Here is a 20,940-nt window from a genome sequence, read left to right as displayed (position 1 = left end):
CGAAAAGGAGGCCGAAAAGGTCAGGGAACAAAGAATGAACCATTGACAAATACAAGATGGATGTTACCGTGCTCTTGCTTATAGCAGTCTGTTACCTGTCGGAGAGTTGTCCCGAGATTGCTGAACCAAACAGCACCCCCAGGAAAAATACCGATGTGGTAAATGGTCCTTTCCATTTCTGGTCACAAACCAGATCCCACTGCAGTGATGGAGGAGAGATAAAGGCACAGAGATTACCACCTATACGTGGCTATTAACTCTCTTAAAATACTCTCTTAAATTAGATTTACTCTTAGCAATTTATATTACGGTATATGGACACACTGATCTGTTTTGTAGTAAATGCCTACTATGTTCTGTGTGCTGAAGCAAAGCAAGAATTTCATTGTCCTACCAGGGGCACATGACAATAAACTCCCTTGAACTCTTGATCTTGAAGAAAACCTTTAAATATTCACTTACATCTTTTGCAACAGTGATTTGCTAAGAGTAAATCTAATAGTAATGGCGACACGGCGCCAGAGACCCGGGTTCAATCCTGACTATGGTGTCTGTCCATACGGAGTTTGTACGTTCTCCCGGTGACCTGCGTGGGTTTTCACCGAGCGCTCCGGTTTCCTCGCACACTCCAAAGACGTGCAGGTTTGTGTTTAATTGGCTTTGGTATAGTTGTAAATTGTCCCTAGTGTGTGTAGGATAGTCCTAGTGTGTGGGGATCAATGGTCGGCACGGACTCGGTGGGCAGAAGGGCCTGTTTCCACGCTGTATCTCTAAACTAAACTAAAAACTAAACCTCTACTTGCAGATGCTGGTTTATACCAAAGATAAAGTGCATTCAGAAAGTATTTAGACCCCTTCACCTTTTCCACATTTTGTTATGTTACAGCCTTATTTTTAAATGGATTAAATTCTTTTTTTATCATCATCAATCCACACACAATACCCCAGAATAAAGAAGCGAAAACAGGTGTTTAGAGATTTTTGCAAAGTAATTAAACATAAATAACTGAAATATCACATTTACATAAATATTCAGAGTCTTTGCTATGACACTCAAAATTGAGCTTAGGTTCATCCTGTTTCCATTGATTATCCTTGAGATGTTTCTACAACTTGATTGGAGTCCACCAGTGGTAAATTAAATTGATTGTACATGATTTGGAAAGGCACTCACCTGTCTATATAAGGTCCCACAGTTGACAGTGTATGTCAGAGCAAACACCAAGCCATGAAGATGAAGGAATTGTCCGTAGACCTCCGAGACTAGATTGTGTCGAAACACAGATCTGGGGAAGGGTATAAAACAATTTCTGCAGCATTGCAGGTCCTGAAGAGCACAGTGGCCTCCGTCATTCTTAAATGGAAGAACTTAGGAACCACCAGGACTCTTCTGCCCAGCCAAACTGAGCAATTGGGGGAGAGGGCCTTGGTCAGGGAGGTGACCAAGAACCTGATGATCACTCTGACAGAGCTCCAGAGTTCCTTTGTGGCGATGGGAGAACCTTCCAGAAAGACAACAATATCTGTGGCACCCCACCAATCAGGCCTTTATGGTAGAGTGGCCAGACGGAAGCCACTCCTCAGTAAAAGGCACATGACAGCCCGCTTGCAATTTGCCAAAAGGGCTGTTTTCTCTGGTGCTCTGGTCTGATGAAACCAAGATTGAACTCTTTGGCCTGAATGCCAAGTGTCACGTCTGGAGGAAACCCGACACCGCTCATCACCTGGCCAATACCATACCTTCGGTGAAGCATGGTGGTGGCAGCATCATGCTGTGGGGATGTTTTTCAGCGGCAGGAACTGGGAGACTAGTCAGGATCGAGGGATAGATGAACAGAGCAAAGTACAGAGAGAAGGTACACAAAAATGCTGGAGAAACTCAGCGGGTGCAGCAGCATCTATGGAGCGAAGGAAATAGGCGACGTTTCGGGCCGAAACCCTTCTTCAGACTGATACAGAGAGATCCTTGATGAAAACCTGCTCCAGAGCGTTCTGGACCTCAGACTGGGGCGGGGGTTCACCTTCCAACAGGGCAACGACCCAAAGCACACAGCCAAGACAACGCAGGAGTGGCTTTGTGACAAGTCTGTGAATGTCCTTGGGTGGCCAAGCCAGAGCCCAGACTTGAACCCGATCGAACATCTCTGGAGGGACCTGAAAATAGCTGTGCATCGACGCTCCCCATCCAACCTGACAGAGCTTGAGAGGATCTACAGAGAAGAATGGGAGAAATTACCCAAATACAGGTGTGCCAAGCTTGTAGTGTCATACCCAAGAAGACTTGAGGCTGTAATTGCTGCCAAAGGTGCCTCAACAAAGTACTGAGTAAAGGGTCTGAATACTTATGTAAATGTGATATTTCAGTTATTTCTTTTTAATTACTTTGCGAAATTTTCTAAACACCTGTTTTCGCTTTTTTATTTTGGGGTATTGTGCGTAGATTGAAGGTAAAAAAAAAAAAAAAAATTTAATCCATTTTAGAATAAGGCTGTAACATAACAAAAATGTGGAAAAAGTGAAGGGGTCTGAATACTTTCTGAGTGCACTGTACACACAAAGTGCTGGAGTAAATCAGCGGGTCAGGCAGCATCTCTGGAGAACATGGATAGGTGACGTTTCACAGAGTGCTGGAGTAACTCAGCGGGTCAGGCAGCATCTCTGGAGAACATGGATAGGTGACGTTTCATGTCAGGACCCTCTTCGCCTCTGCCACATCAAATAATAAAAGGCTGGGATAGAGTAAATGTGGAGAGGATGTTTCCATTAGTGGTAGAATCTGGAACCAAAGGCCATAACCTCAGAATAAAAGGACGTTTCTTTCGATAGGAGATGAGGAGGAATTTCTTTAGTCAGAGTGGAATTCTTTGCCACAGAAAGCTGTGGAGGTCGTCAGTGGATATTTTTAAGGCAGAGATAGATAGATTCTTGATTAGTACGGGTGTTGATCAGCCTTGATTGAATGACGAAGTAGACTTGATGGGCCGTACAGCGTATGGATTTATGACCTTATGATCACGGGCTGATTAATTATCTGGCTGTTTGTGAAGTGCACTTTGCCAACCTCTATATTTAGTGCACGCACATGAACTTAAACTCGCAGTCTTACATCGACAGCTGTGTAGGCCAAGGCCTCATGATGACATTTACACAGGTTTGAGTGACTTGTGTATCTCGCCCCGCGTATTCACGGTGACAATTCGGGGAGGGTCCAAAACACCGCCGGCTACGGGAGTCAAGATCGTCCCGTCAACGGAACACTCGAGGCCCCCCAACTGCGGGAGAGCAAAGAAGGGAAGAGATTTTTTTCACCTTCCATCACAGTGAGGAATGTGGAGGAGTCACTGTGGTGGATGTTTATGTTAAAATGTATTTGTGTGTTCCGTTGCTTTTTATTTGTATGACTGACTTGGCAAATGAAATTCCTTGCATGTTGCAAAAAAATACTTGGCTAATAATGTATTATTGTGATTGTGTGATATTGTGATTGTAAATTGGCTAAAATAGACTGGGGAAAACGCCTGATCAGCAGTGGCAGACATTTAAAGGAGACTTTTCATAAATTTCAGAAATACTATATTCCAGTGAAAAAGAAAGGCTTCATGAGCTATCCCTAGATTACTAAGAAAGTTAAGAGAAGCACACAATACCTGAAGATTCATAGGTATGTTAAAAGGCACTGGTGAATTTGGGCAACTGAATCATCCTACCACAACTAGAGAACAGTCCTGAACTACCATCAACCTCATTGGTGACCCTCAGACTATCTTTGATCGGACTTTACTGGCTTTTCCTTGCACTAAACGTTATTCAAGTTAATCCATTGATCATGTATCTGTACACTGTAAATGGCTCAATAGACAATAGGTGCAGGAGTAGGCCATTCAGCCCTTTGAGCCAGCACCGCCATTCATTGTGATCATGGCTGATCATCCCCAATCAGTACCCTGTTCCTGCCTTCTCCCCATATCCTCTTGACTCTGCTATCTTTAAGAGCCCGATCTAGCTCTCGATTGTAATCATCTTTCCGCTGACTTGGTAGCACGCAACAAAAGCTTTTCACTGTAACTCAGTACACGTGACATTAAGCTAAATTAATTCATCCAATCTATTCCCCTCATGATTTTTATACACCTCTATGCCATCTCCCCTCATCCTCCTGCGCTCCAAGGAAAAAGGTCCTAGCTCTCTTTGTAGCTCAGGCCCTCGTGTCCCGGCAACATCCTTGTAAGGGTTTAAGGTGAGGAGGAAAGATTTAATAGGGATCTGAGGGGTAACTTTTTCACACAAAGGGTGGTGGGTGTATGGAGTCTGGAACATCCAGGTTCAGGAACATCTTCGTCCCCACAGCCATCGGGCTATTAAACACAACATCAAACAAGCCCTGAACAATAACAGTCTATTATTATCAGTGCACTTTATCTGTTTATTTATTGTGTATATATATGGTCCATAGACACACTGAACTTTTTATCTCTTGTTCTGTATTATGTTTACATATTCTGTTGTGCTGCAGTAAGCAAGAATTCCATTGTCCTATCTGGGACACATGACAATAAAACTCTCTAGACTCTTGAACGAGCTGCCGGAGGAGGCTGTTGAGGCTGGGACTATCACAACATTTAAGAAACAGTTAGACAGGTTTAGAGGGATATGGGCAAATGCAGGCAGGTGGGACTAGTGTAGATGGGACATGTTGCCGGTGTGGGCAGGTTGGGCTGAAGGGCCTGTTTCCATGCTGTAAGACTCTCGGACTCTAAATCTTCTCTGCATTCTTTGCAGAGAATTAACCTTGTAAACCTACGCTGCACTCCCTCAATAGCAAGAACGTCCTTCCTCAAATTAGGGGACCAAAACTGCACACAATACTCCAGGTGTGGTCTCACTAGGGCCCTGTACAACTGCAGAAGGACCTCTTTTCTCCAATACTCAACTCTGGTACTCTATTTGTCTACTCTGGGTAAGAGACTCTGGGCGTTTATATCTCAGACTGTCGATTTACATCCTCGTAAATCTTCTCTGCACTCTTTCCAGCGACATGTAGTCGGCACGCTGTGTCTCTAAACAAAGTAGCTGGATGATGCCAACCTACTGATATCACCCAGAGTGCGGTGAGGGCAAGTTATTGAAGTGTGTAAGGTGTCGCAAGGAAGTAGCCTCTCACAGGGTTTAGGTCTAGTTTGACTTGACCAGGCCTCTACATTGTAGTATGTAGTTGATTAGTACGGGTGTCAGGGGTTATGGGGTGAAGAAAGGAGAATGGGGTTAGGAGGGAGAGATAGATCAGCCATGATTGAATGGCGGAGCAGACTTGATGGGCCGAATGGCCTAATTTTCCTCCTATCACATGATCTTATGATCTTATGAAGTTAGACCTCGACCACTGCTGGAGTGCCTTTTACATTCCATTCACAATGACAATCACAGCAAGCAGAAACTACAAATAACACTCGCCTCCCCTCCCTCCTGGCCTCCTTCCTCCACCCTACTCATTTAAACAGTTCACCACAGTCTATCCCTCTTGAGATCACACCTTCCCCAGCCAACAGTGGGACCCACCAGGCCACCACCCTGCCTGGGGGCATCTGTTGCCAGCTCCGTTTTATTCCGGCCATCCCCACCTTCCAACCCGAGGAAGGGTCCCGACCCAAAACGTCGCCTGTTCCTTTCTTTCCAGAGTTGCTGCCTGTCTCGCTGAGTTACTCCAGCATTCGGTGTCAATGTTCCATATGGTAGGCTGCTCTGGAAGGTTAGATCACATGGGGTCCAGAGAGAGCCACCTGACCAGATACACAATTGGCTTCATGGAAGGAAGCAGGGGATGATGGTGGAAGGTCATTTTTTTTCGGACTGGAGGCCTGTGACTAATGGTGTGCCTCAGGGTTCGGTACAGGGCCCGCTACTGTTTGTGGTTTATAGCAATGACCTAGATAAGAATGTACGAGGCTTGTTAGTTAGTTTGGAGATGACATAAAAATAAGTAGTATCATAGATAGCGAAAAAGAAGGCTATCAAGAATTACAGCAGGATCTTGATCAGCTGGGCAAGTGGGCTGACAAATGGCTGATGGAGTTTAGTTTAGTGATACAGCACAGAAACAGGCCCTACGGCCCACCAAGACCAGCCATCCCCGCACATTAACACTATCCTGCACACATACTAGGGACAATTTTACACTTATACCAAGCCAATTAACCTACAATTAGATCGTTTGATAGAGCTAAAGTTAGATAGAGCTCTTAAAGATAGTCTGTGGAATTCTCTGCCTCAGAGGGCGGTAGAGGCAGGTTCTCTGGATGCTTTCAAGAGAGAACTAGATAGGGCTCTTAAAGATAGCGAAGTCAGGGAATATGGGGAGAAGGCAGGAACGGGATACTGATTGTGGATGATCAACCATGATCACATTGAATGGCTGTGCTGGCTCGAGGGGCCGAATGGCCTACTCCTGCACCTATTGTCTATTGCACATCTTTGGAGTGTGAGAGGAAACCAAAGAATTCGGACAAAACTCACGCAGGTCACTGGGAGAACGTCCAAACTCCGAGCAGACAGCACCTGTGCTCAGGATCGAACCGGGGTCTCTGGCGCTGTGAGGCAGCAACTCTACTGCTGCCCCACCGTGCCGCCCCTACATATATAAAAGCATGAGGTGATGCATTTTGGGAAGTCAAACCAGGGCAGGATGTTCACAGTAAACAGTAAGACCCTGGGGAGGAGGGTTGTAGAGGGGAGGGATCTGCAAGGTTAGACTGAAGGGAATTGAAATTGGAGGAACAGCATCTCATATTTCACTTGGGCAGCTTACAACCCAGCAGTATGACTATTGACCTCTAACTTCAAGTAACCCTTGCCTTGCTCTCCCTCTCACTCCATCCCTCCCCCATCCTAGTTCTCCGACTCATTTCACTGTCCTGATTAATTTTTGCTGTTTGTGTGCCCCATTGAAATTTCCCCTCAGCTAACAATGAGCCATTGAACAATTCCTATATCACCGTCAGCTTCGATCTGCTTTCACGCCGTCCATGCTCTTTCTACCCGTCCCTATCTCCAGTTCCCTTCTTCCCCGACTCTCAGTCTGAAGAAGGGTCTCGAACCCGAAGCGTCACCCATTCCTTCTCTCCAGAGATGCTGCCTGTCCCGCTGAGTTACTCCAGCATGTTGTAGATTGGTACGCCCTATCTGCTTGCATCACAGGTGGATAGGGTGGCGAAGAATGCTTTTGGCTTTTCATCAGTCGGGGAACTGTGTATAAAAAAAACAAGGGACACAAAGAACTGCAGGTGCTGTTTTAACCAAAAAGGCACAAAGTGCTGGAGTAACTCATCGGATCAGGCAGCATCTCTGGAGAGCATGAATAGGTGATATTTCAGGTTGGGATCCGTCCCCAGACATCATGTTACAGTTGTACATAACATTAGTGAGGCCGCACTAGGCGTATTGTGTTCAGTTTTGGTCAATCTGCTATAGAAAGGATGCCATTAAGCTGAAATTTAATAGCCTCTAGAGCTCTATCTAACTCTTTTAAATTCATCCAGTGAATTGGCCTCTACTGCCTTCTGTGGCAGAGAATTCCACAAAATCACTACTCTCTGGGTGAAAATGTTCTTTCTCATCTCAGTTTTAAATGGCCTACCCTTTATCCTTTGACTGTGAACCCTGGTTCTGGACTCCTCCAACATCGGGAAAATCTTTCCTGCATCTAGCTTGTCCAATCCTTTTATAAGTTTCTGTAAGATACCCTCTCATCCTTCTAAATTCCAGATTATACAAGCCCAGTCTTTCCAATCTTTCCTCATACGACAATCCCGCCATCCCGGGAATTAACCTCTTGAACCTACGCAGCACTGCCTCAATAGCAAGAATGTCCTTCCTTAAATTAGGAGACCAAAACTGCACACAGTACTCCAGATGTGGTCTCACCAGGGCCCTGTACAACTGCAGAAGGACCTCTTTGCTCCTGTACTCGACTTCTCTCGTTATGAAGGCCAACATGCCATTAGCTTTCTTCACGGCCTGCTGTACCTGCATGTTTACTTTCAGTACACATTCAAGACGACAGGTCTTGGCACCATTTTCAAAGTGCCAGCTGCGGCGTGGCATAAAGGCCCGTTGCAGCGGTCCGGGCCGTCCAGCGAACCCTCGTCCCTCTCCTCGCCCTGGCTTGCCCCCACCTACATCCAAAATCTGCTAACCCACCACTCAGCCTCCAGGTCCCTCAGGTCGGCCGACTTGGGGCTACTGATCATCCCGCGGTCCAGGTATTAGCTCAAGGGCGACCGCACTTTTGCGCTTGCAGCACCTAGACTGTGGAACTTCTCATCAGAACTGCCCCCCACAGTAAGCCATTTAGAACAGAGACGAGGAAACACTTTTTCCTCACAAAGAGTTGCGAGTCTGTGGAATTCTCTGCCTTTGAGGGCAGTGGAGGCAGGTTCTCTGGATGCTTTCAAGAGAGAGCTAGATAGGGCTCTTAAGAATAGCAGAGTCAGGGGATATGGGGAGAAGGCAGGAATGGGGTACTGATTGAGGATGATCAGCCATGATCACATTGAATGGCGGTGCTGGCTCGAAGGGCCAAATGGTCTACTCCTGCACCTGTTGTCTATTGTCTATTAAATCTAGACTTAAAACTTATTTCTTCTCACAAGCGTTTCTTGAGATCCTCTGAGGGAGCGCTGTATGTATGTATTTATGTATGTATTGTTGATCTATGTACCACTGTGTGTGGCACGTTAGTACCTGCACTGATGTAAAGCACTTGGGTCAACGAGACTTGTTTTTAAATCTTGTGCTATAGAAATAAAATTGACTTGACTTGACCTACCTGCGTGATGATAGTGGAGACGTATCTGTCCGTACTGTACACCCAACCGTCCAGGCAACGCTCCGTGACAAGAGTGGAGCCATTGGAGCCGAGGTCCTGGCCGGCTCTGTACCTGGAGCACCTACTGTACACCTGCTGACCGCCCACCTCCTCCGTGGGCAGCGGCAAACTCAGGTTGCCGAGGAAGGTCTCGGCCGCGGATGAGTTACTCAGCTGGCAGCGGTGTGGGGGGGTGTCTGCCAGAAAGACCATTGAAAGAGCTAGGTATCCGCTGGGAATGATAATGACACTGATAGAGAGGAAAACGCTCCTCTGGTACGGCCCCCATTCCCCCAGGAAAGAAATCACCTCATCGTAACTGTCCATCGTTTCTTCGTGTTTAAAAAAAAAATCACAATTTTTCTGCACAATTGCTGCTGCTTTGACTTCTCGGGCAAGCAGAACAAGCCGAATAATGCAAAGTCAAATTCCTGACAGAGTTGTGGCTTCCTCCCATTTATCACGCCTGCCAGACTGGATAATCGAATGGATTATTTAGAACTAACTTTCAGCCGAGCAACACCCAATATTTCAAGACTTGCCTGGTCTAATCCACCGACAAGCCGTCAGGTTTTTCTTCAAAGGAGCTCCGCACAGTTTTAAATGCTGCCCAGGCTAATTCCGCAGCCGTTACTCGATCTGACAAAGTTCTTGGAAATGAATCAGCGCTTTTATGCGCCTCCCACACATTTCTTTTTGGGTGAAACCAAATAAAGGATTGGCTCATTTCTCGTGGGCTGTCAAACCGTGCCTCTGTGTCCCGTCCCCCGCCCCCCGCCCCCCGCCCCCCCCCCCCTCCCCCGCCCCCGCCCCCCCGCCCCACACCGCACCACAGACAGTCCAACAGTTTCATAGAATGCGAATGAGACCAGCAGCTGTCGATTTGGATCAGGGCCTCGCCACTTCAGCAGGCTGCAAAGATCCTGCATGGAAACAGGCCCTTCGGCCCACCGAGTCCGTGCTGACCATCGATCATCCGTTCACATCGATCACCCTTTAGGTGCTGACTCACAGCGCCAGAGACCCGGGTTCCATCCTGACTACTGGTGCTGTCTGTACGGAGTTTGTACGTTGGGTGCTCCGGTTTCCTCCCACACTCCCAAAACATACAGGTTTGTAGGTTAATTGGCTTCGGTAAAGATTGTAAATTGTGTCTGGTGTGTAGGATAGTGCTTGGCGTACGCTGGATTGCTGGTCAGCGCGGACTCGGTGGGCCGAAGGGCCTCTTTTCACGCTGTAACTCCAAACTAAACAAAACATTAATTCTTTGTTACCCCGATTCCTCAACCACTCCCTACACACTAGGGGCGAATCACGGAGGCGAATTAACCCACAAACTTGCATGTCTTTGGGATGTTGCAGGAGGCCGGAGCACCCGAAGGAAACCCACGCGGTCACAGGGAGAACGTGCAAACTCCGCACAGACAGCACCTGCGGTCAAGATCCAGTCCAGGTCTCTGGCGCAGCGAGGCAGCAAGTTCACCGCTGCGCCACTGAGCCGCATTTTGTCCTGAAGTATAAAATTATTATAGTGGCCGGTTTATACTGAAGATAGATACAAAACGCTGGAGTAACTCAGCGGGTCAGGCAGCATCTCTGGAGGAAACGGATAGGTGACGGTTCGGGTCGAGACCCTTCTTCAGACTGAAAGATAGAGGTGGGTGGTTGTGGGGGGGAGAAAACTGGTGGTGTGAAAAAGCCAGGCCAAAATAGGGCCGGCAACAGATGACCTCCTCAAGGGTAGAGTCCATAATGGTCCATTGTGGGCTGGGCAGGGTGTGCTACCGAGAGGGATGCGGACAGTGGAACTAGTAGGATGAGTAGGGTGGGTGATGGGAGGGAGAGAGGTGGGGGGGGGAAGAGGGGGGGGGGAGGGGGAGGAGGGAGGAGGGAGGGGAGAGGGGGAGGGGGGGAATTGAATGCAGTGTTTACTTGAAATGTGGAAAGGATGTTTCCAGTAATGGGAGAGTCTAGGACTAGAGGGCACATCCTCAGAATAAAAGGACCTACCTTTAGAATGGAGATGAGGAGGGATTTCTTTCGCCAGAGGGTGGTGAGTCTGTGGAATTCATTGCCACTGGTGGCTGTGGTGCATTTTTAAAGTAGAAATTGATAAGTTCTCGATTAGTGCGGGTGCCAGGGTTATGGGGACAAGGCAAGAGAATGGGAGAGATAGATCAGCCATGACTGAATGGCGGAGTAGACTCGATGGGCCGAATGGCCTAATTCTGGTCTGACTGTGGGCAGTGCTGGCAAGGCGGGAGTCGCAGCCGTTACGCTCGACACAGATGCTGCTTCTGGCTGAGTGAATCTGTGGTCAAACTGCCTCGGGAAAGCAGCCAACACAATCAAAGACTTGTCCCACCCCGGTCATTCCTTCTTCTCCCCGCTCCCGTCCGGCAGAAGGTACAGAAGCTTGAAAGCGCGCACCACCAGACTCAGGAACAGCTTCTTCCCCCTCTGTTATCAGGCTTCTGAACGGTCCTTCCATTAGCTAGGGTACTGTCCGGTTCACCTCTACTCCATTGCGGACATTGGACTTTGTCTCTGGGACTGATGCTGAGAACTATATTATATACTCTATATCTTCCCCTTTGCTTTACCTATTGTACTTGATTTTGACCTGATTGTATCTATGTATGGTAATTGGCATAATTGTTACACGTGACAATAAAAGGCCTTTGAAACCTTGGAAACCTTTGGTATATCTGAACTATTTGGACTACTGATCGTTCCAATGGTCTATTGTGTGCAGTTTTGGTCTCCAAACTTGAGGAAGGACATTCTTGCTATTGAGGGAGTGCAGCGTAGGTTCACAAGGTTAGTTCCCAGGATGGCGGGACTGTCTTATGTTGATAGATTGGAGTGGCTGGGCTTGTATACTCGGGAGTTTAAAAGGATGAGAGGGAATCTTATTGAAACATATAAGATTATTAAGGGTTTGGACACACTAGGGGCAGGAAACATGTTCCCGGTGTCGGGGGAGTCCAGAACCAGGGGCCACAGTTTAAGAATAATTGGTAAGCCATTTAGAACGGAGATGAGGAACCTACCTTTTCTCACAGAGAGTTGTGAGTCTGTGGAATTCTCTGCCTCAGAGGGCAGTGGAGTCTGGTTCTCTGGATACTTTCAAGAGAGAGCTAGATAGGGCTCTTAAAGATAGCAGAATCAGGGGATATGGGGAGAAGGGAGGAACGGGGTATTGATTGGGGATGATCTGCCATGATCACATTGAATGGCGGTGCTGGCTCGAAGGGCCGAATGGCCTACTCCTGCACCTATTGTCTGTTGTCTATCGTTCCCAGGTTAGGGTGTAGTCACGATCTTCCAACCAACCTCATTACACACGGTGGACTTTTTCCTCTGCTACTGCAACTCTACAACACAGTAAAATTATATTCTGCATCTCATAGAAAAATAGAAACATCGAAAAATATGTGAAGGAGTAGGCCATTCGGCCCTTCGAGCCAGCACCCTCATTCAATATGATCATGGCTGTTCATCTAACATCAGTACCCCGTTCCAGCTTTTTTCCCCATATACCCCTGATTCCTTACCCCTGAGACTTAAATCTAACTCTCTCTTGAAAACATCGCTTATCATTTGCACTTTGCTCTACCTTTTTGACTTCTGTATGGTTTGTTTGTACTCATGGATAGTCTGATGTGGAATTATTGAACAGTAGGCAAACACATTTTGTCCTTTCCAATTGTGTCATGTGATAAAAAAGCTATCATAGTCATACAGCATGGAACCAGGCCCTTCGGCCCAACTTGCCCACACCGAACAACATGTCCCATCTACACTAGTCCCATATGCCTGCGTTTGGCTCATATCCGCCCAAACCTGTCCTATCCATATAATTTATTTTTTTAACCATGTTTCTTAAATATTGCAATAGTCTTTGCCTCAACTACCCCCTCCGGCAGCTCGTTCCATACCCTCTGCGTGAAAAAGTTACCCCGTTAGATTCCTATTAAATCTTTTCCCCTTCACCTTGAACCTGTGGTCCTCTGGTCCTCAATTCCCCTACTCTGGGTAAATGACTCTGTGCATGTACCCGATCTATTCAATAGACAATAGACAATAGGTGCAGGAGTAGGCCATTCGGCCATTCAATGTGATCATGGCTGATCATCCCCAATCAGTACCCCGTTCCTGCCTTCCCCCCATATCCCCTGACTCTGCTATTTTTAGTAGCCCTATCTAGCTCTCTCTTGAAAGCATCCAGAGAACCTGCCTCCACCGCCCTCTGAGGCAGAGAATTCCACAGACTCACTACTCTCTGTGTGAAAAAGTGTTTCCTCGTCTCCGTTCTAAATGGCTTACTCCTTATTCTTAAACTGTTGACCCTGGTTCTGGACTCCAAGATTCCTCTCAAGATATTGTACACCTCTATAAGACCTCCCCTCATCCTCCTGCACTCCAAGGAATACAGTCCCAGCCTGCTCAACCCATCATGTTTTCTTATCTCCAGTCTCCCTCTCCCCTGACTCTTTCAGGCTGAAGAAGATGCTGCCTGTCCCGCTGAGTTACTCCAGCACTCTGTGCCTATCTTCAGCTTAAACCAGCGTCTGCAGTTCCTCCCGACACAACCTCATCCTATATTTGCTCATCTAATGTTATCATATTTGCGTCAAACTATTCACAACTGCACGTTGCTCGAATGCCGCTAAATAAGACAGATTTTTTTATTAAGCAAAATTATATTTATTTATGAAGGTCATCACATTTTGAAATATAACATACAATGCGGCAATTTTTTTGTTGTAACATTCATTCATTACTAGTACATCCTACAATGAAGTGAGTATTCTTCTACAGTCAGACAGCACTTACACTTTCTTCTGCACTGCTTGCAGTTAATTTCTTAAATATTTTTAAGAGCTTATGTTATCTCATTTTGTTTTGTCTCATTTCGGCTGCCTTGAATAATGTGCCAGGTTCCTGTGATGCTTGTATACATTTTTGCCCTATCTCTAGGCCCAAGGTCAGTCGTTCCTGACACATATCAAAATGTACTTTCCTCAAACACGTTTTCTTGCGCTACAGAATTTTCGGATATTTCAAAGGGGTGGCACGGTGGCGCAGCGGTAGAGTTGCTGCCTAACAGCGCCGGAGACCCGGGTTCTATCCCAACTACGGGTGCTTGTCTGTACTGAGTTTGTACCTTCTCCCCGTGAGCCTGCGTGGGTTTTCTCCGGGTGCTCCGGTTTCCTCCCACAAACCAAAGACGTACTGGTTTGTTTAGTTTAGAGATACAGCGCGGAAACAGGCCCTATCGGCCCACCGGGTCCGTGCCGACCAGCGATCCCCGCACATTAACACTATCCTACACCCATTTGGGACAATTTTTTACATTTATCGAGCCAATCAACCTACAAACATGTACGTCTTTGGAGTGTGGGAGTGTTAGTTAATAGGTTTCGGTGAAAATGGTAAATTGTCCCTAGTGTGTGTAGGATAGTGTTAATGTCTTCACCTCTGCCTATCCTTAGCCCCACGTCCCCCTCCCTTTTCATCTGTGCATTAATTGCCTCATATTGTGTTTTGAATTGAATTCTGTCTTTACTTTGTGTACTAGTCATGTCTCTACTATTTATTTCATTCCCCTTACATGTTTTTCCTCTACCTGCTAAATTTTTGTAAGGTGTCCTTGAGACTCTTGAAAGGCGCCCATAAATAAAATTTATTATTATTATTATTAATGTGCGGGGATCGCTGGTCGGTGCGGACTTGCTGGGCCAAAGGGCCTGTTTCTGCGCTGTATCTCTAAACTAAACTAGATAGGGCAGACAGTCAGAACCTTTTCCACAGGGTGGACACATCAAATACTAGAGGGCATAGCTTTAAGTTGGGAAGGACAAAGTTTAAAACGGATGTACAGGGCTAGTTCTTTTACACAGAGGGTGGTGGGTACCTGGAGCGCGTTGCCAGGGGTGATGGTGGCAGCAGAGGTGATAGTGGCATTTAAGTGGCTTTTGGATAGGCACAGGGATATGCAGCGATAATGGAGGCAGGCAGATAAGTGTTGTTCTTGGCATCATGTTCGGCACAAACATTGTGGGCCGAAGGGCCTGTTCTTGTGCTGTAGACAATAGACAATAGAGTTGGCCATTCGGCCCTTCGAGCCAGCACCGCTATTCAATGTGATCATGGCTGACCATCCATACATTCTAAAGTTCACGTCCACAAGTGAGAGGAGCAGATTTAGGCCATTCGGCCCATCAAGTCTACTCCGCCACGGCTCGTCTATCTCTCCCTCCTAACCCCATTCTCCTGCCTCATTAGGTTAACTTTAACTTATAACGGAGAATCTGTGTGACAAAAAATGAGTATTTTGGTCCACCGTTTTAGGTCTGCTAATTGTGCAGTGTATTAGATGCATTGATGTACAGAGAGATATTAGAGTCCAATTCCATAATTGTCTGAAAGTGGCAACAGAAGTGGTTAGACGGTAAAGAAGCCATGGAGTGTCCTTCATCAGTTGGGGCGATGAGTATAAGAGAATGGAGCGGCTGGGCTTGTATCCTCTGGAATTTAGGATGAGAGGGTATCTTATTGAAACATATAATGTTATTAAGGGTTTGGACACGCGAGAGGCAGGAAACATGTTCCCGATGTTGGGGGAGTCCAGGACCAGGGGCCACAGTTTAAGAATAAGGGGTAAGCCCTTTAGAGCGGAGATGAGGAAACACTTTTTCACACAGAGAGTGGTGCGTGTGTGGAATTCTCTGCCTCAGAGGGCAGTGGAGGCCGGTTCTCTGGATACTTTCAAGAGAGAGCTAGATAGGGCTCTTGAAGATAGCGGAGTCAGGGTATATGGGGAGAAGGCAGGAATGGGGTACTGATTGGGGATGATCAGCCATTATCACATTGAATGGCGGTGCTGGCTCGAAGGGCTGAGTGGCCTACTCCTTCACCTATTGTCTATTGTCTATAATCATGTTACAGCTTTATGGGACCACTGCATGTGCAGTGTTGTGCAGGAAGGAACTGCAGATGTTGGTTTACACCAGATAGACACAAAATGCTGGAGTAACTCAACGGGTCAGGCAGCATCTCTGGAGAGAAGGAATGGGTGACGTTTCGGGTCGAGACCCTTCTTCAGACTGAGAGTCAGGGGAGAGGGAAACTAGAGGTATGGAACAGCACCTCATATTTCGCTTGGGCAGATTACTTGGGACCTATTGTCTATTGTCTATAAATGTTTTCCCCTTCACCTTAAACCTATGTCCCCTGGTCCTCGATTCCCCTCCTCTGAGCAAGAGACTGTGCTCTACCCGATCTATTCCTCTCATGATTTTGTACAGCACGATATACATCATAATTTAATACCAGACCATGAAACAACGAGATAAAGAATCGCAAAACTATTAAGACCAAAGAACCATGCTGTTCAATCTTGGCTCACGCTGGTGTGACGGTGGCCAAGGCAGGGGAGCTGGGGATGTGCCTAGACAGAGATGAAGAAGGCGTGAATAGCAAAGTCAACAACTCTAAGAAGCACAAACTAAAATAAGCATGATTCTATCCCTATAACAAGTGTTTTTCTCAGGTCATGGAGGGATACAGCGTGAAAAGAGTATCTCGGTCTAACTTGCCCGCACCGACCAACATGCCCGACCCACAATAGTCACATATCCCTCTAAACCTGTCCTATCCATGTACCTGTCCAAATGTCTTTTAAACATTTGTGTTATTTTGTGTCTCCATAGAAACAGGACATTCAGCCCAACAAATTAACATTGATGGAGTCATGGAGATGGAGTCATAGAATTGTACAGCATGGAAACAGGCCATTCGGCCCAACTTGCCCATGCCAATCAAGATGCCCCATCTACACTAGCCCCTCCTCATCGCGTTAAGCCCGTATCCCTCTAAACCTTTCACATCCATCCGAAACATCATAGGGTGTTTTTTCAGACTATACTGGACTTTATCTGACTTTATCTTGCACTAAATATTATTCCCTTTATCAGTTCAAATGATTGGAATCATGTATAGTTTTTCTACTGACTGGATAGTAGGCACCAGCAAAGCTTTTCACTGTACCTCAGTACCCGTGACACTAAACCAAACTCAATGTTTCAAGGTTTCAAACTAAACTAAACTAATCCAAACTAAACCAAACAGAGGGCGGTGGAGGCAGGTTCTCTGGATGCTTTCAAGAGAGAGCTAGATAGGGCTCATAAAAAATGCAGAGTCGGGGGATATGAGGAGAAGGCAGGAACGGGGTACTGATTGTGGATGATCAGCCATGATCACATTGAATGGCTCGAAGGGCCGAATGGCCTACTCCTGCACCTATTGTCTATTGTCAAACTAAACCAAACGAATCCAAACCAATCCAAACTAATCCAAACTAAACTAATCCAAACCACACCACACCACACTACACTACACACCACACTAACTACGCTAGTCCAAACCAAACCAAATTAAACTAAACTCCACTTAACTAAACTAAACTAAACTAGCTTTTGTTACACCTGAGCCATTTCCAGTGTTTGGTCATTTGAATCTATCACGGAGTCCCTCTCTTCCCTCTCTCTATTTCGCTAGTCCAGCCTCCCCTTAAACCGATCTACAGTTGACAATTTGCTTCAGCTACGGCCTGCGGTAATGAACATTCTCACTAATCATGGCCAAGAAAGATTCTTCTGAATTTCTCCTGAGATTATCTATGCCTTCAAAATATAAGGGCAGTTGTCTTTGATATTTCCACCCGGGGAAAAAGATCCTGATTCAATATCCTCTCAATGCCTGACATGATTTTGACAAACTTCGTCCTCCGACATTCCAGAGAAAGCATTCCGAGTTTGTACAAACTCCCCCAGTAGCTAATAACCTCCTATCCAGATGTGGAGGAGGAGATAGAAATGCAAATGGAATAACTTTGTGGAATAATGAAATGGCATTTACAAGTTACCACGTAGGAATTTTTAAATATTTGAGAAATTCTCAAATGATAAACAAACATTTGAAGAGATTATCTTCACAAATGGTGGTGCAGCGGTAGAGTTGCTGCCTCACAGCGCCAGAGAAACATGTTCGATCCTGACTACGGGTGCTGTCTGTACGGAGTTTGTATGTTCTCCCCGTGACCGCGTGGGTTTTCTTCAGGAGCCCCGGTTTCCTCCCACACTCCAAAGACGTACATGTTTTTGTAGGTGAATTAGCTCCGGTAAAATTGTAAATTGACCCAAGTGTGCAGAATAGTGCTAGTGTACGAGGTGATCTCTGGGAGGTGCGGACCCGACAGGCCGAAGGGCCTGTTTGCGCGCCGTACTCCCAAATAGTTTAAAGTCTAATGAATGGGAGGTGTGAGGAGAAACGTTACCTATCCATGTTCTCCAGAGATGCTGCCTGACCCGCTGAGTTACTCCAGCACTCTGTGAAGCATCACCTATTCATTTTCTCCAGAGATGCTGCCTGACCCGCTGAGTTACTCCAGCACTTTGTGAAACTTCATCTATCCATGTTCTCCACAGATGCTGCCTGACCCGCTGAGTTACTTTAGCACTTCATGTCATAATTCCAGGGGTGTGTGGGGGGGGAGTGCCTAGATATTTTGCTTTGAATGGCAACCTCTGCCTGGGAATGACAGAAAACTGCAACGACGTGAACAGGAGAATAAATGTAAAGAATATTAATGAGGATTATTAGGCCTACATTGGTCATACATTTTGTATCTGGGAATAGGATTTGATTTTTAAAAATCGATGATCAAAAAAAAAAATCAAGTCTTTGCTTACTTTTACAGGTACCAACTGGAATAGATTTCTTGAGATAGGGTGGCACGGTGGCGTAGCGGTAGAGTTGCTGCCTAACTGCGCCAGAGACCCGGGGTCGATCCTGACTGCCGGTGCTGTCTGTACAGTTTGTACGTTCTCTCCGTGACCTGCGTGGGTTTTCTCCGGGCGTTCCGGTTTCCTCCCACACTCCAAAGACGTGCAGGATTGTAGATTAATTAGCTTGGGTAAAATTGTAAATTGTCCCTTGTGTGTGTAGGATAGTGCTAGCGCGCTGTTCGGCGCGGACTCGGTGGGCCGACGGGGCCTGTTTCCACCCTGAATCTCTAAAGCCTAAACACTTTGAGGAATACCAGGTACACATGATAATAAATAAGCTAAACTAAACTAAACAAAAAGTATGTTTCCATGGCACAACACACAATTAATCACAAATTAGCAAACATGTAATCAACCTTGTACAAAACGCTCTTTGAGTATCACGTTATAATGTTATATGTATCTGGGATTTGGGAGTTACCTGCACCTGACAGGGCTTTACATGGTTCTCGATAGGTTTTCGATGAAGAAGACTGCAAAAAGTTGTGACCACTGCCCAGTCCATCACTGGCTCTCACCCCCTCACCATCGATGGGATTGACCAGAATCACTGCCTCAAAAAGGCAGCCGGCATCATCAGCGACCCACACCACCCTGGCCACACTCTCATCTCACCCCTGCCATCAGGAAGAATTTGAAGAATCAGGAAGCCATATTTTGTTGGTTCACATGCTTGATTAATGGTGTTTTATCATTAATGTTTCATTATTATTAATGTTTAGTGTTTTCGGAGTCATTCGTAACTGTCACTGTATGTCATGTTGTTACTTGTGGGTGGAGCACCAAGGCAAATCCCTTGTATGTGAATACTTGGCCAATAAACTTACTTACTTACTTAACTACATAGACTTTTATTGTTATTATTGCACTATTATTGTGTTTTTATGTATGCACGTGTGTGTGTGTGTGTGTGTGTGTGTGTGTGTGTGTGTGTGTGTGTGCACGTGTGTATATATATATATATACACACACACATGCACACATGCACTAAACATTTTTCTGGCTTATTATATTGTTCACAGTGTACTATGTTTACATATTCTGTTGTGCTGCAGCAAGTAAGAATGTCATTGTTCTATCTGGGACACACGACATAAAACACTCTAGACTTGAGTCTTGATTTCCCCAAAGATAGACACACAATTCTGGAGTAACTCAGCGGGACAGGCAGCATCTCTGGAGAGAGGGAATGGGTGACGTTTTGGGTTTGCACCCTTCTTCAGACGGTTACCCTGTTTTTAGACGTCGTATCACGGTGAAAATTGGGGAGGAGTACTTACGTTTCTCACCTGACGGTCGGCCGCTAACATACGCTCATAGTTTGGTCCATTTGTGTTGGCAAGGAGAAGGCACCATTGTTGGCCGCTTGGACATCTTGCGTTGGAGGTGCATTGGGAGCATTGGGTCCAGAATGAGACGTCACAGTTGAAGTGCAGAGGCTTAAAGGAAGACATTGGTGAACATAAGAAATCTTGGAGCTATAACAAATGTGCGGAGACCGCTGGTCGGTGCGGACATGAAACATGTAAGATTATTAAGGGTTTGGACCCGCTAGAGACAGGAAACATGTTCCCGATGTTGGGGGAGTCCAGAACCACAGTTTAAGAATAAGGGGAATGGGGATGAGGAAACACTTATTCTCACAGAGATTTGTGATTCTGTGGAATTCTGCCTCAGAGGCCAGTTCTCTAGATACTTTCAAGAGAGAGCTAGATAGGGCTCTTAAAGATAGTGGAGTCAGGGGATATGGGGAGAAGGCAGGAACGGGGAACTGATTGGGGATGATCAGCCGTGATCACATTGAATGGCGGTGCTGGCTCGAAGGGCCGAATGGCCTATTCCTGCACCTATTGTCTATTGACATCCGAAGGGGCTGTTTCTGCGCTGTATCACTAAACTAAACTTTCAAACTAAATTATTACATGGAGTCATACAGCGTGGAAAAAGTTCCTTTGACCCAACTGGAAGAGTTGATGTCTTTCTTGATTAGTACGTGTGTCAGGGGTTATGGGAAGAAGGCAGGAGAATGGGGTTGAGAGGGAGAGATAGGTCAGCCATGATTAAATGGCGGAGTAGATTCGATGGGCCGAATGGCCTAATTCTTCTCCTATCACTTATGATCATGAACTTGCCCATGCCGACCAACATGCCCCTTCTGGATCAGTCCCTCCCGTCTGCGTTTGGTCCATATCTCTCTAATCCCATCCTAACCATGAACCTGTCTAA

General features: G+C 46.2%; 2 protein-coding genes across 3 annotated transcripts in view; both read right to left on the bottom strand.

The window, feature by feature from the left end:
• The window catches only part of LOC116971387 (solute carrier family 22 member 5-like), a 36,639-nt gene extending 27,137 nt beyond the window's left edge, over positions 1-9,502 (bottom strand). For both annotated transcript variants that reach the window (XM_033018524.1, XM_033018526.1), the window contains exons 1-2: positions 8,822-9,502; positions 96-199 (exon numbers count right to left, since the gene is read on the bottom strand). In XM_033018524.1, the coding sequence (XP_032874415.1) occupies positions 96-199; positions 8,822-9,187 (470 nt within the window). In that variant the 5' untranslated portion in view covers positions 9,188-9,502. The remainder of the gene's footprint in view (positions 1-95; positions 200-8,821) is intronic.
• Positions 9,503-16,144: 6,642 nt separating this feature from the next.
• LOC116971386 (solute carrier family 22 member 5-like) overlaps positions 16,145-20,940 on the bottom strand; it is a 61,601-nt gene continuing 56,805 nt past the window's right edge. The window contains exons 10-11 of the mRNA XM_033018523.1: positions 19,995-20,153; positions 16,145-16,316 (exon numbers count right to left, since the gene is read on the bottom strand). Of these exons, the coding sequence (XP_032874414.1) occupies positions 20,018-20,153 (136 nt within the window). The 3' untranslated portion in view covers positions 16,145-16,316; positions 19,995-20,017. The remainder of the gene's footprint in view (positions 16,317-19,994; positions 20,154-20,940) is intronic.

Source organism: Amblyraja radiata, chromosome 3 (genome assembly GCF_010909765.2).
Source record: "Amblyraja radiata isolate CabotCenter1 chromosome 3, sAmbRad1.1.pri, whole genome shotgun sequence".
NCBI classification, from domain to species: Eukaryota; Metazoa; Chordata; class Chondrichthyes; order Rajiformes; family Rajidae; genus Amblyraja; species Amblyraja radiata.
Note: the sequence above shows the minus strand (reverse complement) of the source record. Positions and strands in the feature narration are given on the sequence as shown.